This window comes from Ixodes scapularis, unplaced genomic scaffold (assembly GCF_016920785.2).
Source record: "Ixodes scapularis isolate PalLabHiFi unplaced genomic scaffold, ASM1692078v2 PGA_scaffold2__306_contigs__length_199485367, whole genome shotgun sequence".
Taxonomy (NCBI): domain Eukaryota; kingdom Metazoa; phylum Arthropoda; class Arachnida; order Ixodida; family Ixodidae; genus Ixodes; species Ixodes scapularis.
The window spans coordinates 159,083,778-159,111,586 of NW_024609857.1; the positions used below are offsets into that span (position 1 = coordinate 159,083,778).

Sequence of the window (27,809 nt, forward strand, 5' to 3'; positions counted from 1 at the left end):
CAACTCATGAACTTTGGTGTTAATGTGACCAACAACAGCAAAGACCTTTTTTTTTTTTTTGCCAGGGGTTATCGGATGCAATGGAAGTGTATTATTGTCCTTGAGACGTCTCCTAAAGCAGTCTTTGAAGCAATGACTTATTACCATATGTTACGTAATAATATTGATAATGTAGTAATTACGATTCATCATTTTACCTTTCTACATTTCTCATGGCTTGCAGAACATCTAAAAACGAATTCATGTAGGTCCCAGATGAAAGATCATGCAACGTCAGCTAAACCCCTACTAGGCATACTTAGCTTGATTGCAAAGGACAAGTACACATGAGAAAAAAAAAACAATTTATTACCTATGTTTGACCAAAAAAAATTATATCATAGAAAGCACAAGAAATTTACCTGTGCTGGCACCTCAAAACAGGGTATTTTAATTTTGAAGGCTCTATAAATGAACAATTAAAAAAAAGCACCTATTTCACAAACAAACCAGCATGTTCCTGATGAGCAACTTGGTTTCGTCATTTTTGAGCTGTAAGATTATTTGGCAAAGTATAAGAAGTCAAAGAAGCAGATGAGGAGAGGAAAAAAAATTCTACTGAACAAAATACTCAGATCCATTCACAAGTATGAATTGCACATACCAGCGTGTAGATTTTCTGGTTATGATGCCAAAGTAGTCGCAGTTATTCTAGAAAATTATCAAACTTTCTCACTTCCAAGCAACCCATGAGTTGGCCGAGAATGTTTTCCATCTCTACAAAAGGTGACAGCAGAATAAATAAGTTCCCATTATAAAACAGACAAGCCTCCCTTGAAACTGGCTCTGATGTCTCCGCTGCAGGAGTGATCTGGTGCAGTGCAATATTATGCCCTCTTTAATGTGCAACATTCGACACAATCACATGAAGGCACACTATACAATATGCACTCATATTCAAACCAGCAGGACAGGAGTGCGATCTGAATTCAGGATCCTTGAGTTGGCAGTGTGAGCTCGCATCCAGATGCTACGAGCTGCGGTGCGTTAACACTTGGCCACAGCTCCTGATCATACAGTCCAAAATCAAAACAAATTATACATTTATGGTTTCAGTGCAATCACATAATATTGCTAAGAACTCAACCCAAGCGGACGTTAATTTCAAAAAGGCAAGTTTGGTACTCAAATACCCGAGTGGAGATAACCTCTTTGAGAAGATGCAAAACAAAGACAAAAAATGATGGAGATCAACAAATATAAACAATACTTTAAGACTGGTTGTCTTTAAGGTGTAATAGTTAATGAACATGAGGTAGTACACGAGATCACTTGAAATGAAACATAACAACCAAATGATTACAGTATTCTTTCCGTTTAGGCACATTTGAAGCATCGTTTCTCCCTAGCGAGGATTTTATATTAAACGAAGGTTGTATAAGCCAATGAACTCTTACTGCGAGAATGCACAAAGAACAAAGGTTTCTCTGCTGTCTTTCTGGAGACCTGGGGCTTCCTTCGGACCTGAAAGTTTAACGACCCGTAACTTAGGGAATCCCATAGTTGACCGCACCATCGAGCAAATGCTCGAAGCATTTACCCAAGCCCCTCACGTTCCTTGTTTCGCATCCACAGTTTCTAAGAGACACGCAACACTCCGCACGTCACACGTCTCCCCGGAGCAGGAGAAATTCCCTGATACTACCTGGCAGTGGAAGTGCACTCGCCACTGCGTCTGCCCGCCACCCCAACTTCCTGCGGAACACCGCGCGGCAGATGCGCTTCAGCGTTGGCGCTGAGCTGGCTTCGGCGAAGAGCTCCGCCGTAACACCTTCCTGAGAGTCCGCGCGCGAGGCGTTCCGGACCATCCTGCGGGCTGCGCCCACTTCTGCGACCGCACGCAGCATCCACAGGGCCAGGGGACGGTTGGAGAGGAGCGCCAGACTGAACGCGCTCTCGCCCTCCGAGTTGCCGGTCGAGGGCGAGGCCCCGCAGCGAATCAACGTGCACGCCTTCTCGACGTCGCCACCCAAGACGGCAAGCTGGAGCAACGTCTTGTGCAGCCATTCCACGTGGACGTCTGGGTCTGCGCCCCGGGACACGAGAGAGTAGACAACGGAAGTGTCTGCTTTTGACACGATGGCGTAGGTTAGGGCGGTCAGGCCATACTTGTTGGGCTGGTCTACCTGCGGAGGATACGAGCAACATGTACTTGACACGAAGTGGTTTGGGTGTTTTGTACTAGCATCCTTCATGACGAGACGAGACTTCTCTCTACACGGGAGGCTCGGGCTAAGTGTGCACGCAGTGCCACGGGGGGAGCCACATGAAGTAGCCCTACCTCCTAGTAAGTTTATTGAATTTAGAAATCACTAAACAATTCAATGCTACCCAAGCAGCATGCATTATTGCACCGATATTGGCGTCAGGTAGGAAAGATTGCGCCAATGCCATTTTGATCTAACTGATATCTGAAATATCGGATGGGTCACGCTGACGCCACCCTGACATGCCATACCTGCCGCCGACTTGAGTGTCATTTGTGAATCGGCTATGCTGGCAAGATATTTTGGCTTTCTGACCAACTCAAAACCGAAGTAGAAAAAAAAAACGACAAAGAAATTTGGCATTTGTTGCACTTTCAACCCAGAGAAAAACACACAAAGCCGCTAAGCTTCCTCTCCTCGAACTTGACTGTTTTGTTCATACCCCTTCGACCTTGCCTTGTTAGTAGTGATGGGCCAAACTTTTGCTGAATTGAAAATTCAGCACCGGGCAGAGTAAAATTTTTACCAAGCTTTTCTAAAGGTTCAGCGAAGATTCGGCAAAAATATATTGTTGTCAGACCTAAAAGATGATATATCATTTTCTCATGCAAAAAAAGTATTTAGGTTCTTTTCAATGCAGATTGACGCAGTTATTACTAAATAGGGTGATATTCTACAAGATAATTGTATCAGTGTCATTTTTGTGTGTTACTGGTAATTTTAAAGTGACGTTTTGCAGAGGTGGTGTGACAACAGGGTTGGGTTGTAGCAACGTTACTTGGGTAGTAGCGTACGCAGTCAGCACAGTCACGACACAAGAGTTTTGGTTTTGAGGCCTCACCAGCGCAAGCATGCAAGTGTGTATTGTTAAAAAAAGGGAGGTAACACTGTGTTTTATACTTCCTCTGCTAGTCACCGTTTTATGAGCGAAAATGAATGCGGTTGAGCATTCACCAGAAAAGATAACAATATTATTGTAAATATGCATATTTTCCGATTTGAGTCACTTCAGCTTTGCAGGAAAGTGTGCATCCCATATTCACAATGTCTCGTTCTTAACTTTTAAAATGCCGGTTTCCGATGTTAGGACACACCGGACGTTTAGGAAGATGGGAGGAGTTAGGAATGTTGGTGTGACAGTGGCACTACGAGCATACACGACAGTTCCCCACTTCCGGGACACCAGCACCGCGGGAGCGCTGCGAGCCAGCCACGGGTGCTCAGTTGCATATTACCGGCCAAGCTGGTCGGTCATGTTGTACAATAAAGTACTGCTACAGTATTACGCCCCCTTCTTAACAATTGGCGACGAGGAGCACTGGCATCACGCAACATGCCCAAGTTGAAACCGTCTACCGGAGAGGGAGGCCAACATTGGGACGAATACGTCGAGAGACTGGAGCAGTACTTCATAGCAAACGTGACTGAGGAGAAGCGATGGGCCGTGTTCCTGAGAGGCTGCGGACGTCCGACGTACTCACTTCTGCGAAGGCCACTGGCACCTACGAGACCGGCAGAGGCCCTGCTGACCAAAAGCCTTCAGCTGCTCACGGAGCACTATTCACCGCGACCATCGTACAGCTCTACCACTTTTACTGTCGCGCGCAGAAGAACAGCGAAACGGTGAAGGAGTTTGTAGCCGGTCGGCATCAGATAGCAGATCAATGTGGCTTGGCGCAGAGCTTGACAACAATCTACGGGACCGACTGGCGCACGGCATCAACAGCGACATGATGTGAAGACAACTGCTGGAAGAACTCAAGCTGACGTTGGACGGGGTGGTAAAGATTGCCCCGGGAATGGAAGCGGCGGCAAGAGGCGCAGAGCAGATAACAGGAGGGGCGGTTGAAACAACTATCAACCAGGTGACACCAGCAGGAGAGGATCGACTCAGCTGTTTCCTCTGCGGTGGGCCGCACCGGTAGACCGTGTGCAAGTGCTCGGGGATGCGCTGTTTCAAGTGTCGACAGTGGGGTCACATTGCTCGGATGTGCCCAGAGAAAGAAGACACAAGCGAACTTCAGTGAACCTAGCGGCACGGTCAAGACAACAAGGCGAAACTCGGGCCTTAATCTTCACGCCATGGAAGCAATGGACAGCGACGATTCGGAATCGGGCGCCGTGGAAACCTTTGGGCGTTAGATCTGAACCTGGCGGTGAACGGAGTGTCATCCAAAAAGGCAGCCGCAGAATCTGAACCCAAGCAGCCACCCATTTGGGCGGAAGTGACGGTGCAAGGGTTGGTGGTCAAGATGAAAGTGGACACAGGGGTGGCGTTCTCGGTAATGGATGAAAGAGAGTTTGTGGGACGTTTTCCTAACGTGGTTGTAGAACCGTCAAACATCACGGTGCGGGGGTACTTCGGCCAGCTATCTCCAGTCGTCGGCAAGGCAATGGTGACAGCCATGTTCGGCGGAACAACTGCAACTGTGTCGTTGCAGTTGCAGAGCACTCCTTGGTCGAAACTGGGCAAAGCATTCGGCATGCCAGTGGAACAGCTAGTCAGCGTTCATAGTGTGAGTAGCGTCAAAAATATGGTCGGGAAGTTCCAGTCTCTTTTCTCCGAAAGGTTGGGTACAATGCAAGGTATGAAGGTGAACCCCAGCGTGCCGGAATAGACAAGGCCGATATTTTGTAAGCTGCGTAAAGTACCTTTAGTGCTACAGGACATGGTTGCACAGGAGTTGCAACGATTACAGCGCGAGGGAGTTCTAAGCCCGGTACGCTCGTCGGAGTGGGCAGCTCCCATTGTGCCGGTGTTAAAGAAAAATGGCAAGATAAGAAGCTGTGGTGATCTTAAGCTAACACAAGGTCGCCACTACAGAAGTCTATCCAGTACCCCAGCTCGAGGAGATGTGGGCGAAGCTCACTGGGGGCAGCAAGTAGAACTGGAGCCGGGAGCAAGGAAGTATGTAACGATAAATACGCAGAGAGGTCTGTTTCAGTATAATTGGCTTCCAGTCAGCAAGGCATCCGTACCAGCAATTTTTTAAAGAGAAATGGGAAGTCTTTTGCATAGTTGCAAGGGGGCGGCCGTCTACTTCGACGATATCCTCGTCCCCGGGGAAACTGAAGACGAGCACTGTCGGAACCTAGAGGTAGTTTTAAAAAAAACTAGAGAATGCCAGCCTAGAACTTAAGCTAACGAAATGTTTGTTTTTTCAGAAAAGCGTGGAACATTTGGGGCACATCTTGGATGCTAGCAGTCTGCAGCCATCCCCCCGAAAAGTCGAAGCTGTTCTCAAGGCACCTGAGCCGGCAAACGTGCGGGAATTGCAGAGCTTCTTGGGATTGCTTAGTTTTTATTAGAGTTTCTTGCAAGCCTTATTGGTTCAGCTACACCCGCTCTGGAACAGTAATCGGTTGCCGGACACTGTTGAATGGAGGTCATTTTCGGGTCGCATAGAAGACTGTTTGGTGCAAGACAGTGGTGTGCTCTGGGGATGCAGAGTAGTGGTACCAGCATCCCTTAGGCCAGCCGTGCTGAGTCTGCTTCATGAAACACACCCTGGCATAGAGAAAATAAAGATGGTCACACAGAGCCATGCCTGGTGGCGAGGCATCGACGACGCGATTGAAGCTAAAGCGAACAGGTGTGCAAGGTGCCAAGTTTGCCGGCGGTCACCGAGGCCGGTCCAGCAGACAACTTGGCCGTCCTTGAATCATGCCTGGTCGCACCTTCATCTGGACATTGGGGGGCCGTTCCAGGGTGTATATTTTTTGGTTCTGGCCGATGCCTATTTGAAGTGGGTGGAGGTGACGCAGGTACTTTTCCATCGGCCGGGGCAACAGTGCAGTGCTTCTCCTACAATATGAATACCCAACTCGCCCAAGCATCCATTCTAAGAAGCTTGTGGACCATTTTTGCCACCCATGGCCTGCCAGACGTTGTAGTAAGAGATAATGGGCCGGCATTTATCAGTGCAGAATTTCGAGAGCTTCTGGCCAAGAATCGGGTTCGTGCAATTACCATCCCTCCCTATCACCTGGCATCAAACGTGGCGGCAGAGAGGGTGGTCCAGACGGTTAAGGACAAGTTAAAGAAAGCGGATCATGGTGATTTCGAGACCAAGATTGCAAGAATTTTGTTCAAGTACAGGACAACACCGCACCACCTGACGGGTCGATCGCCGACTGAGTTGTTGTTGGGATGTCGTCTCAAGATGGTTTCGGATCTGCTGCACTTCGACCTCTGAGTCAGGGTGGGCTTCGGGCAGCTGCAACAGAAGGAGAGGGCCGACAGGGGCGCAAGACGGGAAGGCCTGCCCCAGTCGGGCGACCCTGTCTGGGCTCGCAATTTTAGACCGGGGAGTTGGTGGCTTCCTGGGACAGCTAGAGAAGCTACCAGTGCCTCGTCGGCTCGTGTAATGCTCGAAGACGGCACTACCTGGAACTGTCAGGGCGACCCTCTGCGACCTCAAACGCCTGCGGCGCCAGAAGTCAACGGGGAAGTCAACAGGGAGTCGAGGGCAACGCTGGAAAGAGTATTGAACCCACCAGCGGAGGACCTGGGTGACAGTGTTGTGACGGCACTCCCGGAGACAGAAAGCTCGTCTTTCGGGACTGACCAAGCGTGTGACCTGGCAGCAGACAAACCTGTCCCACGGAGGTCCGAAAGCTTGTGGGCAACAGGCAAAAAAGTGCGCAGGTCAGCCAGAGAACGGAGGCCACCGGCGCGCCACTCTTGCTGAGGGACGCTGGTTTAGGGGGAGGATTGTGACAGTGGCGCTACGAGCGCACACGACGGTCCCCACTTCCGGGACACCAGCACCGCGGGAGCGCTGCGAGCCAGCCATGGGTGCTCAGTTGCATCTGACCGGCCAAGCTGGTCGGTCATGTTGTACAATAAAGTACTGCTACAGTATTATGCCCCCTTCTTAACGGTGGGATGTGCAACGTCGAGCATAATAGTTTCGTTTAGTTTTATGCGGATAAATGAAAACTGTGAAATAACGATAATTTAGAAGCAATAATATTTTGTTTTGGCACAAACTACTCGTGAGCCGAAAACAGGATTGCTATAATGGCAAGGAGTGCTTTAAGGGGGGAGGCTGGTCCTTAAAATTTCATTTTTTATTTTTCATTTATCGTGCTGAAATTTAGTATACCGATGTATTTCTCAGTGGTGATTTCAAATATACGATTATTTTTCAGATAGCTTTACTAGATCCTTAATTAATAATACATTTTTAATTTTAATTAGGTCCTCCTTACAGGCCGTTACCATAAAATTCTTCAGAATATAACAGAAATTTTTGTAGAATTGCATTCACCAGGACATGTTTTGTGCGGTGATGCTATTTTAAGCCTGATATAATGATATTACATTGGTAAAAAAACATTTGCAATCAAGTTGCACAAAACGGGAGGCTACATTTTTTTTAGACTAATTAATTAAAATTATTGTATGAGCTATAAAGCGACAAAAATAGCATCACCGCACAAAATATATCCTGATGAGTGCAATTCTATAAATATTACTGATATATTCTGTAAAATTTTACGCTAACGACCCGTAAAGAGGACCTAATTAAAAGGACTAATTTATTGATAACTCAAAATCTAGTAAAGCTACCTGAAAACTAATTGCATATTTGAGATCGCCACTGAGAAATACATCAGTATACTAAATTTCAGCACGATAAATGAAAGATAAAAAACACAAAGTTAAAGACCAGCCTCCCCCCTTAAGGTACTTGTCAGTCAATGTTGCAACTACCTCGTTGCATCACTGTAAAGATTAAATAAAAATCATGTTATCCCGAATGTACCGCATCATTTATCACTTGCGCAGTGGACTGCGTCATTTGCATGACCCTTTCTGGTCGATTTTTTGTTCATTAGGCAGAAAATATTGAAGAGAACCACACTCACAAAGGCTGACAAACACACAGTTACCACGTCGCCTACTCCACACCTCGCCATAACCACTCGTAGTACTACGTACTACACTGTACGATGGTAACCGCACAGTGTCCATTTGAAATCAATGACCCTGTCGCGTTCTCGCGCTTGCGCAGACGTTTGCCAGATTTTTGGTAAATTTTTGCCAAACTTTTCTTCAAAAGTTCGGCATGTGCGGAACTTTGCCGAATTTGAAGTTCGGCAGATTCGGTCCATCACTACTTGTTAGACTACCTCCCCTTCCTTTGTGTCTTCGTGAGGCAGTGCGCAAACGCAACGGTCGCTTGGAGCAAATCAGAGAGACGGAGCGAAACACGCGACGGCTCTCCACAGGACGGAATCGCCTGGAAGAAAATTTGTCACGTGGCTCGCTCAGACATGCTGAATGGCCCACTGGGGCCGTTTGACAAGTCGTGGCAAAGCATACAGGGCTGCATAGGACCGGTTTCCGATATGCGTTCCTCATATGTGTGCTCCTATCTTCGTGTGTTGCAGCTGCGGACGTGGTTTTCCTTCGAAGACGGAATTCCGTTCATGCCAACCTGATTGAATTTCAAGCTCAAGTTGACTTCACAAGTTTAAATTGCTGCTCTTCAACGTATAGGTGCTCTACCCCCTCTCCTCAAGTAGAAGTTTACTGCACAAGCCACCGGGGTCCAAGGAACTATGAAAGTTTTTTGGTAACTAACGTTTTTCGTTGGAGTTCAAGAAATGATTGTGCAGAGTTTGGCGAGTGTGCTTCGACAAAGAACTGCTCATATGCGACGGCGAGACTTCCATTGAATGTTGGCGACCTTCTACACTCCCGTCTTTGTGTTTGCAAATTGTGCTGTGCTGCTTGCGTCACCTTATGCATCTATCCCGGATTACATCAGATAACTCTTTTCTTTGTAAATATGTACTCTGCAAGCATGCTTGCGATTGACGAGGAAATGTTTGTCTATATTGGCTCGTCCTGCTTGCCTCTCCATCTCGATGGTCCTTTGTGTTTGATTTACGAGTTTTGCTTGGTCCGAGAACGGTGTAATCATATTTAATAGTTTGTTTTCTGTCCCACAAAGAACTATCGCTTGTGTAAATGTGTTGAGAATAAGCTGTGCCCAATGAGAGCAGTGTAACGAACTAGAGCAATTAAAAAAACAATTCCGTTTGCCTATGCATAGGATTGATATGCAATACAGGTAACCAAAGTACAGTTTTTAGAGTTGAAGAAGGTAAAAAAAGATTGCCACAAGAAATATGTCACCTAATTGATCAAAGCTTACAATGATATTCATTCATTCTAATTTCCGTGGCTCCATAGCTATCTCGTTTTTTCCTGACACAAACTGCTTTTCTCTTTGTTTGTACTCTTTAGTTCAGGTCAAAAGAATGCACAACTTTCAATAATGCTTCGCAAGAACTAACCTGACACACGGATTGAGATAGATCGCAGTAACATCTGTTAATATGCTAAACACTTAATTATCAGAAAAAGTGGCGCAAGCTACCGCCCGATACAAAGGGTCACGGTAGCCACCTAGAGATATCATACATGTACAGAACTGCTTGCAGAAAATTGATGTCGCAACTTGAGCCCTGCCATTTTCGGACTCAGTGATATAGGATCATCCATTTGGACCGCATTAATTTTGACCGGTTTCCAACCCACAACTAGGACTACATATGTAAGAATGCATACTTCCTTCGAAATGTTTAGCTGATCCCAACAGATCAGGGCTGATGTATGTTCCAATTAACAAACATATTTAACTGTAGACAGGCAAGATGTGCCCTATCGACAATAAGCGTGCAAGCCGACATTTGGCCGGTACAAAGTAGACGCACATGCAACGCACGGGCAACAGTCCAATCCGTACAGTACTCGCACAATATCACGCAGCTACTAGACCGGTGGCGAAACTACGGTACGCCGATGCCCGACAGATATCGGGCCGTGGTACAAAACTGGGCATTCAGCCGATATTGGGACTGATTGTGGGACGGCACTGGCCAAGTATCACAGCGTCGCTTGGGCGGTGTAAAACCGACACGAATGGCACCTTAACGTCCTGACTGCCGTGAGAAGCCCTCGTCGAGCTTCCAAATTCCCTCAACGTTTCCTGCCCTTCAAGCGCATTTTACAGCCACTTCAACCTACCGTGTCACAAAAGAAATGGGGAACGCACCGGTGAACCTGCGTCAAGTAGCTTCTCGACGAGTGCATTGCAGCAGGGCCTAGACATGCATGCATGATGCAGCGGCAAGTTTCCCATGTCGTCGCCGATCCGCACGTTGGCGCCCAGGGACACCAGACGAGTCGCCAAGGAACAGTGACCGGCACTGCAAGCCAGGGAGAGGGGCGTCGAGCCGTTTTTGTCCCGCCAGTCCAGGCGGCTCCCCGCCGCCAACAGAAGCTCCAGCATCTCTGCAACGTTGAGCATGCGCGACATTGGGAGAAAGGCGGTGTCTGCGGTCACGGTAACCATCCCCGTAGGAGTCACGGTAAACGCCCCTCGTCCACCTCTCAAGATGGAACTCCAATTCTGTCTGGGTAATGAAGTTTGATTCAACATGTAGTGCAATCTTATTCTAAATTTTCGCAACTCTGAGACGGTCTACGGCCACAATCACTGGACTCGAAGGTTTGAGTGCCCCGATGAATGGTGACGCAGTGCTCGTTCCCAATCGTTTGGTGGCATGGCCTTCCCAGTGTTGCCACGAGCCGCGTTGGCCAGCAGCTGATCGAGACGCTTCCTGTTCACCGCCCCAGGGCTATTGACGGAAATACGTAGTAGAGCACTGCACGGGCCTACTTTCCGAGACCTGACCCGGGCCAACTGACTCTCGGTCTTACCCGGCACATGCCCGGCCCAGTGGAATGGCTACCAGACCAATCAAACCAGGCCCAGGCCTGCTCTGGCTGAAGGCACCTGAACTGTTAGAGATGTGGCACATCTTGGCCCGACGAAAGGTGGAGCCGTGCCTCATTTTTAGAATTTGAGAAATCGTCAGTGCACTCGATCTCATCAGGAAAAGCTGCGCTATTTAACGTGCTCTTTTTTTAAGAGGGTCCCGAAACAGTCTCAGAAAATTCTATCTATATGCTTCTTTTGAATCCTGGTCTTTCAATAGATATCCCACCTACATCTATTTGATAGTCCGGATTCACCAATTAGCCCCTTGCCCACTCATTTTTTTTTTCTTCAAGGAACATACAGCAAAATTTTATTTTAAAATGGCAATTTGCATAAAATAAGAAACAAACATTTCCTGAACTTCCAAGCGTCATGTCTTGCTCTGAATCAGGATTTCTGGTCCGAGTCCCTCTGACGTGCAGACGCCGAAGTTGGTGGAATGCTAGCAGGATTCACATTGCTTTTATCACTCCTCTCACTGCCCATCAAACTACCGTTCAATTCCTGAAAATCGGAAAGGCCGAGGGATTTGTCGTCACATTCGCCTGAGCATTAATCCCTTTCAAAAAGAAAGTTTTGCATCTCTTTGTTGGCCAAAGCCATGTTGTGTTAGCGTAAATGCTCACGAGCGACTGCTTTTTTTTTTCTTGGCTAAATGGAGTATTTTCTCTTTGTCAAACAGCAAAACTAACGAGCCAAACACCCAAAGTAAATAGAGCAACAGGGGTGGTTTTGTCATCTGCCAGAGAGCGCGCTAAACAAGCGCTGAAACTGAAATGCGAGTCACACTTGTCACACTTGTCACACTCACACATAATCGCACATGCACACTAAGACCTTCAGCTTATGACACACTTTTGGATTCCGTAATTGAAACTCCCCCATAGGACCACGCAGGGAGTGGGAGCAGAACTGCTGTAGCTGTTAGCTCCCCAATTGGTGTTTTATAGTTAAATGCACGCAGCCTAACGCCAAAACGCGATGAACTTCATTCTCTTATTTCCTCCTGTAATGTTAAAATTGTACTAATCTCCGAGACTTGGCTTCATCCCGGTATAGACAGCAATAAAATATTGCCAAATCACCCCAACTTTATCATTTACTGTCGAGACCGGTTATAACGAAGTCAACGGGAATCGGAAAACGGTTCGCCATATCCGCTATTTCGTTATAACCGACTTCGGTTATCACGAAGTGCAAAAAAGAATGGGAAATCGTGATCGCTTCGCTGTAGCCGCTACTTCGTTATAACCGACTTCGTTATAACCGGTATCGACAGTATAGGCAAGATTGATGCATCTATCGATTTCCAGCACTATCGAAGCATTCTGGGTCTCAATGAAATGCAATTTTAAATCAATCTTGTTTGGCGCCTGCTACAGGCCACCCGATGCATTATTTAATTTTGTGCCTTCTTTGCATGACAAACTGTCCGCTTTATGTGTGCAACTTCCTAACCATCCTGTTCTTTTAGTTGGCAATTTTAATTTCCCCGATATTAAATGGAATTCGCCTGGTCAAGATTGTATTCATGGTACCAGTGACTGTCGTGAGTTTGTTAAACTTTGTTTAGATTTCAATCTGTCTCAGATGGTTTCTTTTCCCACACGTGTAAATGACATGTGCTCAAATATATTAGACTTGGTACTAACCAGTCAATCCGAATGTATCAAGTCGCTGTCTGGATTCGAAGGCATAAGTGATCATAAGGCAGTACACTGTGACCTAGCATTTGAAGCACCAGCTACATGTCAAACTTGTTAAAACGACAAGGCTATATAACAAAGGAAATTATGAACAGTTTAACATGGACTCTCAAATGACTTCTCAGTCTTCTTAGATAAATTTGATAGTAGGGATGTGAACGAAAACTGGTGTAAATTTAAGAACAAATTATTAGAACTTACTGAAATACATGTCCCAAGCACCGCCATAAGTTCCTGATCTTCTAACCTCTGGTACTCGCGCTCGCTGAAAATACTCAACAATAAGAAGAAAGGCCGTTTTCGTACAGCCAAAAATAAAAACACCACTGAATCTTGGGAGAGGTATAATGAATGCGCAAACGAGTACAAATGCATGCATGCCTGCGGAGCAGAAACATACTTTCGATCAGGAAACCCTTCCATCCCAGCTACTCAATAACCCTCACCAATTCTGGCAAGTTGTTAGCCACGCTCGCTCGCCACTTAACCTTGAAGATGAATTTAAAAACAAAATGGAGGCGAGTCAGTGTGCCTCAGTTTTAGATGGCATGTTCTCTGCTCGGTTCACCATCCCAAGTTTAGCATTGTTATCAACCATTGCTTATAACCTCCCTTGTATGGATCCAATATATGATGATTTTGACAGTATAGTTAAAATTATCAAATCTATGAAAGTGCCTTCATCCTGTGGCATCGACAACATCAACACTAAAATACTGCTTCTGTAGAAACTTTCCTTGTGAAACACAGTTTCCCTGCTTAACCCACAACCTTTTTTCTAACCTCGACTCCGGTTTTCCAGCCGATACTGTATTTCTTGACTTTGCTAAACCTTTTGACAAAGTACCGCATAAACAACTGCTACTAAAACTTTCGTCGCTAAAACTTGACACCAATGTACTCTCATGGATTAAATCTTTCCTCTCACAACGTAACCAGCTTGTTTATGCTAACGACTCTTCATCTGCCTTGGCCCCTGTTACATCTGGTGTGCCCCAAGGAACAGTCCTTGGTCCATTACTCTTCCTTACTTACATCAACGACCTTCCACCTCAGGTATCCTCACCTCAGGGCCCTTGAGCACAGGCTGGCGAAAAACACCAAAAAAGTTGTTAGATATGTAGATGATTACTTGGTTTTCGTAGAGAAAAAAGATTTTAGTAGAACAATGAGGGAAGTGTTAAGGACGTTTGCAGAGGAAGGGTTAGAACTTCGCTTCACCTCCGAAACTCCTAAGGAGTACAAAATCCAGTTTTTAGATATCCTAGTTGACGTGAAAGAAGATCATGTTTGCTGGATGCACCACCCCAGATCCACGACGAAATTACTAGACTATCGTTCGGCACACTCAAAGCTCGTGAAAAATGGTATTGCGTATTCTTGCTTGAATTTTTTTTATTTGATTAATATGAATTATAATGTTGCACGCTTACCGTAAAATCCCGAGAGATAGCCCACCTAACATCAAGAGCAAATATGGTGAAAATATGGGGTGGGCTAACTTTCAATGTGCAATCAAGAAAAGTTTAAAAAATTGCTATTTTAAGGTCGTGTCCCTTCCGGCAACGAAGCAAAACTATCTGTACTTCCCAGTCACCAATGTTTGCGTATATCCTACCATAGCTAACTAGCCGCATTTACGCCGAGGCCATCACTGATCCCAGCACTACGATTAATAGGAATGGACAATCTTTCGGGGTGGGGCATCTCTCGGGGTTTTACGGTAATGGCGAATGACTGGTGGAAAAGGCAAAAGAAGTAGTCCTCGCGTGAATTTCTCTGTATGTCTTCTGAATAGATAGTTGTTAGTCAGCGCCTCGTCCTGCGTGTTCTCTCCTCCTTGTCCGTGTGTTATTCGCGCTGTTTTTCAATATGGATCATTTTCAACATTGCATCTATCACGGGAGTCGTGGGCTGGACGGCTGAATGAAGTGAACCAAGCGATGGCGGAGGACGACGGGCATGGCACCTCTACTAAGTGAACTAAGCAATGGCGGTGCCTCAATCCGAGCCCTCGGCCTCGGTTCCTCAGAGGCGGCAGCTTCTACTTTGAATGGGCTACCTCCTTGGAGCCCGATGCTTCGACCCCAGTGAGCAACAGAGTCATCATGTTCCTGGGGCTCCTTCATGCCCTGATCGCCAAATCGCCAAATCACCATGGCTCGCTGCTGACCTGCCCAACCCGCCTCCGCAGTCTGGACTTCTTCTGCAAATCAGACAGCCATCCTCCACAATAGCAACAATCTATCTCGTCGTCACCTTGCATGTATATACTCATCACATTATCATGTTCACTAGACGCAGCACCGCGGGCCTCCATGGTACGGGCTGCTGCCTTTCCGTGGTGCCGCAGCTCTCCAGAGCCAAATAATAAGAACTAAAGACCCTACTTTAGAACTGTTGTTCGCGGTATCACCAAATCTGTCTGGCTTTGAAAAAAAAATTGTTTACCAATCAAAACATTTACGATTTACTCGGTATGACACACCCGACCACCAAGCTGAAGACGTTGCCGAGTCGTCACCCCTTTGCCTGGCTGAAGACATCACTTGTCTTACGAACACAAATTGGTAAGAGTTTGAAAAACATGCAAACGTCAAGCACGAAGTGCTTGACTTTTGCGTTTTTTGTGCAAAGTGTGACATGCGCGATTTTTGTTTGCTTCACACAACCAGAGAAATGAAAAGAAAGAAGAAAAAAGAAAATGAGGTTGGGTGTAGCTATGTGACTTCCGGAAACACTGTCCTCCTCTACATTTATTCCTCCCCAGACCAGTTTCGGTTTCGAGCAGCTGCATTTTTTACTTTATTAAAAATTTGTGTGACGCTGTAGCAAAATATTGATTGGGTAGTCTTGTGATGCCATATTATATCGCCTGACAAAAAAATGTAAAAATTTTTTTTTGAGGGGTGTTATTTTTTTTTTTTAGGACACTTTACTGGCTTCTGCAAGATATTCTTGTCATTTGTTTATTCATTATATATTAATTATGCATTTGTTTAAAAAAAGCAGTGGAAGCTACACTCACGCGGTTTATGCAGGTGAGTTATACGGCCAGGGGACGTAGCATAGAAGGCTAGTCGTAACAGTCAGTCGGCTAATTAAGTAAAATTTGTTACTCATCTCTTTAATTAGCAACTTCCATGTTGAAATGCACTGCATCGGGTCCAAATGTCAGAAACAGCTTGCTTCCTCTCAGCACTAACAACTATGTTTATGTCAGAGGAACAATATCTCAGCCATCCCATATGGCTGTGGAAGGAGATAGGAAACACTTAAGCTGAATTTGCGAATATTAACTAAAATCTATTTGATGTTTTTACCTATTTCAAAGAGCCCCGTATCATTTTCCAGGAGTCTTTGAGGGAAATCATGATACATTGGTTAGACTGGCTATTTTTATGGGGCGGTCGAGGCTACTGAAGTTTGGCAACTACTGGCCTGAAGAAACAACCGAGACGAGCCAGGTTGACGAGTGATCAGGAGAAACTAAGAACAGTACTAGATAAAGCGGTATAAAACAGCAGCAGCATGAGGATGTCATTGGGTCAGGATTTGGAACATCCACAGACTGCTGGTTCTGGCTCCTGAACACAATAAGGCCTTGCCTACATACGGCGGCAACTTTTTTATGATACATTATTAAGGCTAGCAGTTTTTACGGTGATGCAGCTCTGCACTGCTACCAGAGTATATGGCTTTGTCTTGAGTCTCATTTGCACACGGTCTCGAGCAGTCTTGTACACATTACTAAAAAAAAGTAATTGATCACAATTACAACTACCCTTCCTTAAAGGACACATGCAAAGGAAAAAAACATTTTTTTTTAGACAGCTTAGACGGAAAAAGGATGTCATAAAACGATTTTACAACGAAGAAAAAACTTTTTAGAGCTATATTTACGGCGTTATATGAATTTGTAGTTGGCGCTCGCGGGAGCCGCCTCTGGTCACGTGGTAGGCCCGCGCGTTGCCGCGCTGTGTCGCAGCCGCACGCTGAGCGTTGTGCGAACGCCGCTTCAACGCGTTTCTCCACGCCGCCGTTGCCGCCGCCGCACAAGTTCGTCTGCTTCGGGGCGCCGCCACCGTCGTCTGACCGGCGCACAGGTCTATCACGTCTGCTTGCGCTTTTTCAGGAGTTTCCTTGGGGCTCTAAAAGTTACATATTCATCTTAGTTTTTTGTTACACTTCAAACAAAGATGAATAAGTTACTTTTAGAGGCCATAGGAAGCTTCCGAAAGAGCGCAAGCACCATGTGACAAATATGGGCCTGTACCGTGATAAATAAGGGCCATTTTTCCACGGCGCCCGCCGGCGCCAACTACAAATTTGTATAGCGCCGTAAATGTAGCTCTAAAATTTCTTTTTCTTGGTTGTAAAATTGTTTTATGATATCCTTTTTCCATCTAAGCTGTTAAAAAAAAAAATGTTTTTTTCCTTTGCATGTGTCCTTTAAGGAGGGTTCAGTTAGATTACTTGATTACTTAAAATAAAAATTAATTGACAGTTACTTGTAGAAATAACTGTTACTTTTCTGATTACTTCAGATGCTCAAAACGGCAGATTTTTCTGTCGGTTTGAAAATGGGCCTTTTATACTGCCCAATACAGGATTAGAATCACCGACTTACAAACTACCCATCTTCTCAATCCACCCATTTTGGTAGACCATTCTTATGTCTGATGCTTGGTTCGAGGATTCCCTGGTGGGAAACTTGTAGAAACATAGAGCACCACGAGGAAGAGAAGGAAATTAATGCGGAGCGCAAGTTTGTCTGCTTCTTTTGCAGGGGTTGTGGTGACATCAGAACGCCGAGCTCCGACTGGTTCTGATTGAAGGATAGTGGGTAGACCTCAAAGCAGCTTCCTTCAAGGTCTACCCACTATTCTTCAATCAGAGCCAATCATAGCTTGGCGTCTTTCTGATGTCACCGCAACTCCTGCGTAAGAAGTAGACGGCTTACTCCCCGCATACTAATGGTTACAATAACTAATCAGATTACTTTCGTGATTACTTCCTAATAAAAGAAACCAAATTACTCAAGAAATTAGTCCAAAAAGTATTTGATTACTAGTAATTTGATTATTTGTGAGTACTATATAAGTCTGCTGTGGTGCGAACATGACGCTAAAGAAAGCCACACGCAAGTAGCTTTGACAGCGTTGGAGCCAGTGATGCCAATTTAGCAGATTTTCCGCCAAATCTCGCGGATTAGACTTTTTTCTGACGGAGAAAAAATTGGTCTGGCGGCTGGCGGACTTTTGACGGGCCACTTTTATGTGCAATGGATCTATGGCGGATGCCTCGCACGGTGCACCAACTCAAAATTATCCTTTGAAACACAATTCCCGTGTCCTCTAAAACCACTAAAATTGAGACTGGCGCAATGAGCGATCGGGAGCTTTCCACCCCTGCTCAACAGACAAACAAATTCGTGAGGCTTCTGATCGGTGATCGCTTTCTACGCAAGACAAAGTGGACAAGCTGCAAGGTGAACTCGGCGTGCCCACCCCTGAAGAAATCAAAAAAATTCAAAACCGGCGAAGCAGAATGACTTTCATTAACTGGCAGCAAATATTGTCAATGCAGACGTCCTGGTGTCAAGTTTACGCTTATATATATAAGGACGCCTGTGGCAAAAGCCTGTTTTTGCCGAGTTGGCCGAATTCGCCACGTCACTGCTGGTGCTGCCCTACTCAAATGCCGAAGTAGCGAGGACGTTTAGTCAGCTTAAAGGGATGCTGAACCAAAATTTGGAGCTCCCAAAACAAGGTTGAAGCGATAGACAGGATGCTACAGCGATATATTTCTAATGGTTGGCCATATGTTTGCAAAAGAACTGCGCGACTGAACACGACCGACGAGGCCAACGAGACATGTCACATCACGATTCTCATTCTCTTCATCCCCTCGAGCAAGTGAACTGAAGTGAGGAACAGAGAAGAAAGGCTGCTTCCCTACATTCTCAACTGTTCCAGAAGGATTGTGATGTCACGGTCCTCGCAGCCTTCTCTTCCCCAAAAATATGGCCATCCATCTGAGGTATGGACATATGAGGGAGGTTTTCGAGTTTGTAGCATCCCGTTGAACGCTTCTGCGGCCTTATTTTGAGAAATCCACATTTCAGTTCATCATCCCTTTATTTATTTCTCGTTCCCTCAGGGCCCAAAGGCATTACAAAGGGGGAGAACAACAATACAGTAATACAATTAAGAAATTAACACATTAGGATAAAGAAGAAAATGCGGTTTAGACACACTCGTCAAGAACATGGTTAGTTAACACAGATTTGAAATGCTCAAGTCTGTGATGGAAGTAATTGAACCGGGAAGGTGATTCCATTCTTGGGATGTATGAGGAAGAAAGGATGAATGAAATGCAGTTGTGTTAGCGCTTCGAATGCCTACCTTGTGTTGATGATCATGACGGGAGGAAACGTAAAGTAAGCGTAAATTTAATTTGCCTAGTAGTATAGAATTATAAAAATTAATTTTTTGAAATAAGAGGAGGCGTGAAATTTTTTGACAAGGAAAATAGGTGGGGGCAATAAGGTTGATTTCCTATTAGTGACATTAGCTCTGTAGTGGTAATTAGTGAGTATGAAATGAGCAGATCTTTTTTGGATGGTTTCCAATGCATCAATGAGGAAGGTGTGACCGGGATCCCAGATCGATGCTGCATATTCTGGTTTGGGTTGAGTTAGGGTTTTATACAAAAATAACTTCAAAGAAACAGGTGCTAGGAAAAAATTATGCGTAATGTAACCTAATATGCTATTAGCATTGGATGGGATGTACTGAATACGAGTTTTCCAGGAAAGGTTGCAAGTTTAGTGCACACCTAAATATTTGTAGGATGTGACAGCTTCAAAGTTAGCTCGACTAAGAAGGTAATTAGGATTTTCATAGGACTGACCGGACATACGCATAGATTTACATTTGTTAGAATCAAGGCTCATAGACCAAAGTCACACCACAGGACAATATTGTAAATATCAGTCTGGAACAAACGGCTGACACTGTGGCCAATTATTTCCCGTTAAATCACACAGTCATCAGCAAATAAACGGATAGATGAGGAGATGTTAAGTGGAACATCATTAACATAAATTAAGAACAATAATGGTCCTAAGACAGATTCGGCCAAATTTTGTCTTTCAGAAAACAATTAAATTATATTGTCATTGCTTTTAGGAATATGATCCGCACAATATCCAAATTTTTTAGTCCTCCGCCGTGCAAGGAATTCAATTTTAAACACAGCCCAACTACTCAGATTGCACCCACAAAACACCCGGTGTTTTCGTTGGCAACAGCGGAAGCTCTGACATAACATCAGGCAAAAAGTGCCACATCAGCTTCTCACTGCTGTCTCGGTAAAATCATTTTGTTCTAAGAAAGACAAGATTTACGGGATTGATGGAAGCTCAATTCTTTGGTGATGATCTTTGTACGCACCATCAACCATCCTGATTAAAACTGGGAGTAGGACAATGCCCGAGACACTAACGTTACCACGCCCGATGTGACGTCCCGACACGACCAGCCATGCGTACTTGCAAAATTTAGCGTGCAGTTTCGTATTGATATTAAGAATTGATTTAAGAAATATTGGGGCGTCTTTTAATAAAATAAATATTGCATATGACTATATTTAGCCCTCTCTACGTGACCAGCGCTAAAACTTAGTAACAAGCACCAGTGGTCCTGAGAAGATAATGTCAGAAGACCCTCTATAGAAGACTTGTTTATATGTTATTTCAGCCCTCTTAGTTTTGGGTATCTTTTAAGAATGATGAAGGTCTATATTGTACGAACTTTCGCCGTTTCTTTTACATGAAATAGGTCTTAGCAGGAAATTTAGCTGATGTTTTAAATTTTAGCGGAATCTGGTAGATTTCTTGTTGCTTTTTAGCTGATTTCTGAGGCCCGACGATGGCAACACTGGTTGGAGCACTGCGGAAACAATGTTAGCCTTGACAGCATAACTCAAGATGTTGTCAGTATGTGTAGGCTGAATTCTGTATTTAGTTTAGACAAAGATTATTCACAAAAGAATTTGCATTTCGTGAATAAACTTTATACTTTACCAACAGCAAAAAATAGGAAAATGTGGCCCCTGAATAAAGCTATGCACTACAAGTGGAAGAGCAGCTAAAATTACCCATACCTTTGACAGCGTTGCACAAAACATAACTTGTTGATGAAGGTGAGCATTGTATTTATCGTAGTAATGAAAACTGTATAGTAGTTAATTTTTCTTTCTGTCTGTTAAGCCTCACCATGCTTCTGCATGTTTTGCACGGTACCCTAGAGCAAAGTCTGTCAATCGGCACCTTCTGTCGTCGGCATTTTTTACTCCCGGTCACATGGCTCCATTCACATGGCAATGCACAGACCTCTGCCTCCAGCAATGAAGCCAATAGGCAAACATTCTCCATGGTTTACATGCGGCTAATGTGCCCATCTGTTTTAAAGGCGATGTAAAGTTACGCTTTTATACTTGATGAGGTTGCGAGGCCTCACCGAGGATGTGCATACACACCGAGGCTGTTGTCACCGCGGCTACTAGCAGCAAAGTGCAGGGCCATCCTTCCACCGCGCTCCACGGAGTGAACGCTGGCACCGCTTTCGAGCAGCAGCTTCAGCATGGGCAGGTTTTGACGCAGCACCGCGGTGTGGACCACCGAAACCCCGTTCAGTCCCACCTGGTTCAAACTGCAGCCATACTTTATTAGCAGCCGGGCTGCAGAATGAATGGAAAAGAGAAAAGGCATGAAAATGATGTATTAGAAAACAATGAAAGCATATGCCTTAAAGGGCAACTCCGCTTCATTTTTGTTTTTGAAAAAACAATGCAGTCCTCTTCCGTATCACCTCAGAATACCACACGTCGAATATTACGACCTAATTCTGTCTAAATGTTTCTTATACGGTCCGGCCAACTTTGCAACTCGCCAAGTAGCTGAAATTGGCCGATTCGAGCGGGCGAATTGAGGCGCAACCGATAGCGCAGTCGAAGCTACGGCGTGGGTGAAGCCAACATTAAGCTAAACATCATCCCCATTGCCCCCTTTTGCTTGTTTTTACTTCTCCGGGCAAGCGTAATGGGTGACGTCAGCAACGTTTTTTCTCGGCGCTTAGCGGTGTCTCCGTGATTGGCGTAACGCGCCTGCGCAGCGCACTTCTTGGGAGCCGTCCGGCCGCCCTGCCGTGGTCCCACCGTTACCGCCGTCTTCCGCGTCACAACCACCATCGTCGTCTCACCATTTGTGATTACTGTCTGTAGGAATTTCGTCCACACTAAGGAAACTACACGCACAGACTTACGCCGCAGTTGTGCAGACGTTGTCGAATGTCATAGACACCAAAACGGGGCGAAGAGTGCCGTGCAGACGACACTCGCGCCTGCCACACGCCCGCCCCAATCCCACCGCCCGTCGTTGGGTTGAGGATCACGTGGCATCTCGTACCACGTGATGGCCATGTACTTGGCGGCCCGAGGCCGATGTTGCCGGACGGAGCCGAAGTTTCGGTTTCGATTTCCGCTCATGTTTAAAATTTGATTTAAAAATATATATCCCATTTTTCGCGAAGCAAACAACATAGTGTCTTTTACTAGGAATTTTTAAAGCAAAATCACTCATTATCCCGGAATTGAGCGAAGTTGCTTTTTAAAGGGGCGGTGCAACAACGCTTAAAGGGGGGCAGTGCCTCCCGTACAGAAGCATGGCAAACCGAGACTGCGGCGGACTACCGCTGGCCGTCCATAGAAGAGTCATCTGGTGGCACCGCTTACAACCAAGGCAAGGCGAGTACTTTTGGCAGTTGCAATTGGGGCAGTGTCAACACCTATATGTATCTACAGCGTGGCCTAGAATACACTCATTGGCCTTCTTACAGAAATAAAAATGCAGCGTTTTTATGATTGCACAGACGGTAAATGATGTTCACAATTAAAATAACTTTTTGTGCCTTGTTGCATTTTTGTATCGACATTATTTCTTTTTATTCCTGAAATTGAAGGCATAAAAATACAGCAATATTGAACTCTAATAAATGCTGGATTTACACTAAAAACTAATTTCTAAAAACATCCATCTGAATTTCACCAAAAACAAACTAAACAAACATGCTATCCTACCCAAAAGCAAGCAGTCTTTCACTTGTTCTGCTGACTCCAAATAAACAAATTAAATTTGCTTATAAATCTGTTAATTGTGAGGTCCAGCTTACAAGTGCACATGTGCTATTCTGTGTTATTGTGCCTACCACCACATGGCATTTGCACAATATCAAAATTGTCAAGCCTGTGCTCATAGAAAGTTTAATTGACATCGGAACAAAATCACAGAATGTAGTCATTTCACTGAACTTTGCTTGCAACCTAGTGCTGTGTGTCTCAACATATTCAATAATTGAATTATTATTCTTTGAGAGTGCCAACAAATAAATGCAGTACATTTATAACTGGAAGGAGACCAAGTTTGCCAACATTAGCAGTTAGAAATAAAATAAATGATTGCCTGTGTGATGAACCTCATTTTTTTCTAAAATATAATCAGCAGTGCTACAAGCCTCTGTTGTATTTGTCCTAATTTTAAGTTTCTGTCACATCAAATAGCTCGTAGCATTTCTCTCTAGGAAAACAGTCCTCTCTCTCTCTGTTACTCTAAATCTAAATAAATCTATCCTCCAGGTTTAAAAAAAAAAAAAGTCTATTTACTTATAGACCATTCGACTAAGTGCTCTCAGGGTGGTGCCATATTGTTACATTTGGGTATTCTGAGTATGCGGGGTAAAAGAGGGACAAGGCACGCGACCGCACACCATACCAGAAGACAAACCAGCCCCTCTCAACATTTGGGCAGTACCCGTGTACTGTGTGCTGGCTGTACCAATTATCTAACGCTCGCTCACTGCTATCGCTTTGAAGTGGTTCGCGTTTTCAGGACATTTATGGATAGTCCAAAAATCAACATGCTGTGCTCATTTTTTTTTTTTTAGTAGGGCATTAGTTAGCATATTTTTCTTTTGTTGCTTTAATAGCAATGGTGTCCATCGGCAGTACTGCCCTCAACCACTGCGTCTATTGCATCAGCAAAAATAGAATCCTAATTGTACATTCCAAGTTCGTAAAAGCCTTGCTTGATTTTTTGTGAAAGGCCATGCAAACCTAATATTTTTCTTGTACTCCGGGGTTAGAAACATGAAAACACAAAGCGGTTTTCCTTATGTGTTTCCAACTATAGGCAATAGAACTTTGCTATCCAGGGAAGTGCCGTCACGACAAAGTTAGCTGCTTTACTTTTATTTCTTATGAATAACAATAAACAATTCTTGCACAAACCATGCGGCGCTGGGTTTTCGATGCTGAATTAAAGTTAACTGTGCACCCATTAGTCACTGCCGAAGTACCACCTGTGCATAAACATCACAATACATTATGAAATGTGTTAGCATTTACTGTCCTGGTGCGTGCAGCCACCTTTCGTTTGAATGGTCGTGGTTTGGACTGGACTGGACCGGAGATGCCGTGGCGCAACTCCCGTTGTGCTTTATAGCTCTGTTTGTTTGCTCATTACGTCCACTTTCCCTGTTACAAGAGGGAAAGAGTCAATTGGCACACTTCCAATGATGCGCAGTGGGAGAGGAAGGGATTGAGCGTCTCCTAGCTGCGCCGAAGGACCAACATGGGTGGCACAACATATGCAACAACAAGAAACTGAGCTGAAGCGACGTTGTTCGTGCAAAACCACCGACACCGGAAGGAAAGATTGGCTTTTCCAAGACAACAGTATGCAGACCATAGGAGGCGATCGATTGAACCTGTGGTAGCTGCATCCGAAACCGTCGACGTCCAGGAGGACAGACTGGCTCTCCGAACACAGCAGTATGAAGACTGTTGCAAGGTTGGAATTCCCATCCATCACCGAGTTGGAACCCCGCGCTACATGCTAATGCATTTCGTCGAGAGCCAGCGTAGCGACAGCAGTGACTTTGGCCTTATTTTTTTGTTACAAATAGACCACGACAAACATCTGCAATATTGTAAGCCCACTAAGGTCTTCATATCCAAGGCTAGCAGGCAATTACTTCTGTGCAGATTCATTCGTTAGAAAAACAAATTGTGTAGTTGTCGTTTCATATACTTGGTAAACACGTTACCTTTCCTTTTTTTTTTCGTCTAGACTTCTCAGACATAGTGGCTAAAGGCCTAAATTAGTATGAACTCTATTTTGCAAAAAGCTATTGCAACCGCTATTCATGTTTCGCCGGAGACGACAGCTTGACCAAACTGTTTACAAGGTTGTATTTACGTTTCTTTTTTATTTGCATGGCAGGTGACAGCTGGATTGTGCCCAGTTATGCCTCTCATGGCATGATAACTTGCACATCTAAATCCGTGCCTCTGCACCTGATACTGCCAAAATGACACAATTTTTAACCACGTTGGCACACCAGCAGGATGCTTGGTGTTGCCCAGCCTAAAGAGCAGATGACACACCGGGGTGAGAGGAGAGAGAGGGCATTTCAATCTCCACTCTCTCTGGTGGAATTGTCAATCGCAACTCCAGCCCGCCTCTCGCCCTCGACGATGAACGAGGAACCAGGGGAGCAGGAACGGCGGCGGAGACGGTGGCAGGGACTATCAGCCTTGGTGCTGCTGTTTCCGCACGGTTCTCGCCGGCATTGTTGTATATCATGTAGTTTCAACAGAAAAAGCCGAGTGCGTTCAAATAAGAATTGTTGTTTTCCGCTTCGCAAATCTTAAAAATCGACATGTTAATTTTCTTAATGCATGTCAACGTTACCTGTGATATACTCCTGCCTGGACTGTGTCGTATTTATAGCCAAATAAATTAATTTTAGCACACTGACCAGCGTCAGCGAGCAGGAGCACAGGAAATCCTGGAGGAACTATACCAACCTCCTCAGCAATTTTGGAACTACTGCTCTGCCATCTATAGGGCATTGGGGTTGCCTGCGACATTCTTTTGGGAGCGACTGCCCTGATGCAAAAGGGTTTTGGTACTACTGTATACTGAATACTGCACAGAGTCACTAAATAAGCTATGCTTTAGAGCAGGGGTGGCCAAGCTGCGGCTCTTCGTGTGTTAAAGTGCAGCTCGCGGCTCACTTCCCTACCCCCCCCCCCCCCCCCCACTTGCCCACTTTCCCAAAAAGAGAAATGGAATGAGTTTTAAATCGAAAAACAGGTTGCGGTTTGGTAGTGTTGTGCTACTACTTCTTTATGTACAGTAGAACTACTTTTGACTCGAATAGATTTGTAGTTTGCCCCCGGCTCTTGTAAGTCACGTGGTTTTGTTTGCAGCACTTAAGCCGGGTCAGGCCTGGCCACCCCTGCTTTAGAGTAACGAAACTTACCTATCTCATTGCTTAAAATCATGGTTTCCAGTTATGCTTTATCTGAAATCACAGGAAACGCTTTTCCATCCTCCACAAATGTTTAAACAGTTTGCTTCCTAAGACCGAATCTAATGGTGAGAAAGTCTCACTTTTGAATCATGACGATCGGCAGTTGTGTCTGCTCCATGCAAAGCACCAGGATGGTGGTGTCCACAAGAATATCGGGGTACAAAGCAGCAATACTCTAAGCTCTAAGATACACTAACAATTCATAACACATGGTCTGGAGTCCGGACAGCACAACCGCTTAATAAAGCCTAGTGGAAATAAAGACAAGAATGTTAGCATTTGAGAATGCATTCAATGGCCACTGACAGTGCAAAAAGTTATAGCCGAACTGCATTTCGCCGAGGGGGTCACAACGGGCTTCAGTCTAATAATTTAATGCTGCTCTGTCTCATACTAAATTTAAATAAACTTGCATGCAACCAAATCAGAACATTGCACTTTCTAAAAAAGTAACATTCCCCAATAAAGTGGGTTTCAGCTAAGCCCGCACACTCTACTGAAGATAATAAATATTTAAAAATTAACGTTCAGTAAAAATGTACAGCTCCCCGATCCTGGCGAATGGCAGGCACGGCGCGAGGCGACCACACATTTCCTCCGACAATCAAGATTAATTAAGTAGCAGCCTTCCGGACTCAAAAAAAGCTTGTCGCAGTGAACGATTAGCGTTTTCACCTACAGATTTCGACCGAAATGGCCGCCCACAGCGACCAAAGCTTAGTCACCAGCGGCATCAAAGCAGTGCGGAGAAGCCGCCGTCCAGAGCGGCCCTTCACAAAGAGAACCAAGGATCAAGGTCGAACTGACTCAGCCGTAGGTGGTCCCTCTCGACGGCGATGCACACGGCTGGCTTGAAGTCGCCGCCGATTCGAATGCGGATGTCGGGGTCGACCTGGGGTCCGTCGAACCCTTCCAGGAGACTGCTGGCCACCGACACATCGTCGTTGAAGAGCGCCGTCAGGAAGCGGCATTCCCTCCCCCAGTAGGGCTCTGCGATACGGAATGGCGTTTTGCTCGAAGGTTGAGAACGCCAGGGAGTCCCTCGGATGCTCGTCATTTATTATCGTGCTTTGCATGCGGCTGAAGTACGCTCGGTACAGGATTCAAATCGAAAGTGCCCCGCTCGCGAGTGACCACCCGTTTTCTTTGACTCTTAAGTTTCCCCCAGTTTTCACAAAGCACGTGCTGTCAAAACAGAATCAAGTTCATACTAAAGATCGAGTCGTTCGCTACCCAGTTTCGGCCGTTCATCGTAAGTCGCGACAAAGCGAAAAGACGTCCCTACTCACCGCATTGACTCATGCAAGCGTCCGATGCTCCAGCGAAACGGTGTCCCCTTTGGAGCGCCACCGACTGAGGCACGCAACAAGCGGTCGAATGACAACACAACACCGCGCCGTACGCAACAGGGCCGCGCTCAAGGTCGCTGGCTTTCTCTGCCATTAATCCGACGAGGCCGTGCTTGGACGATCGGATGGGGAAAGCGCTGTTTTTAGTCTTGGCGAGTTGAATAGATGCGCCAAAAATCATACGGTGGAAAGCAGGAAAAGTTTCGAAAGAAAAGAGAGAGAGCAGAGCCCAAGCGCAGCACCGTGTAGTCTTGGTTGGATGGATGGA

General features: G+C 45.4%; 1 protein-coding gene across 2 annotated transcripts; it reads right to left on the minus strand.

Annotated features, from left to right (window-relative positions):
- Positions 1 to 861: 861 nt before the first annotated feature.
- Positions 862 to 27,809, minus strand: LOC8033965 (serine/threonine-protein phosphatase 6 regulatory ankyrin repeat subunit B). 2 transcript variants are annotated; one of them, XM_040206182.3, is made up of 5 exons: positions 27,482 to 27,809; positions 27,000 to 27,182; positions 21,298 to 21,498; positions 10,319 to 10,557; positions 862 to 2,165 (listed from the first exon to the last, which is right to left on the minus strand). In XM_040206182.3, the coding sequence occupies exons 1-5, from the start codon at positions 27,720 to 27,722 to the stop codon at positions 1,644 to 1,646; spliced, it is 1,386 nt and encodes a 461-aa protein (XP_040062116.1). In that variant the 5' UTR covers positions 27,723 to 27,809; the 3' UTR covers positions 862 to 1,643. The 2 variants fall into 2 exon arrangements, with proteins under 2 accessions (XP_040062116.1, XP_029848572.2); XM_029992712.4 differs by having other exon boundaries at positions 21,298 to 21,470; positions 27,482 to 27,801.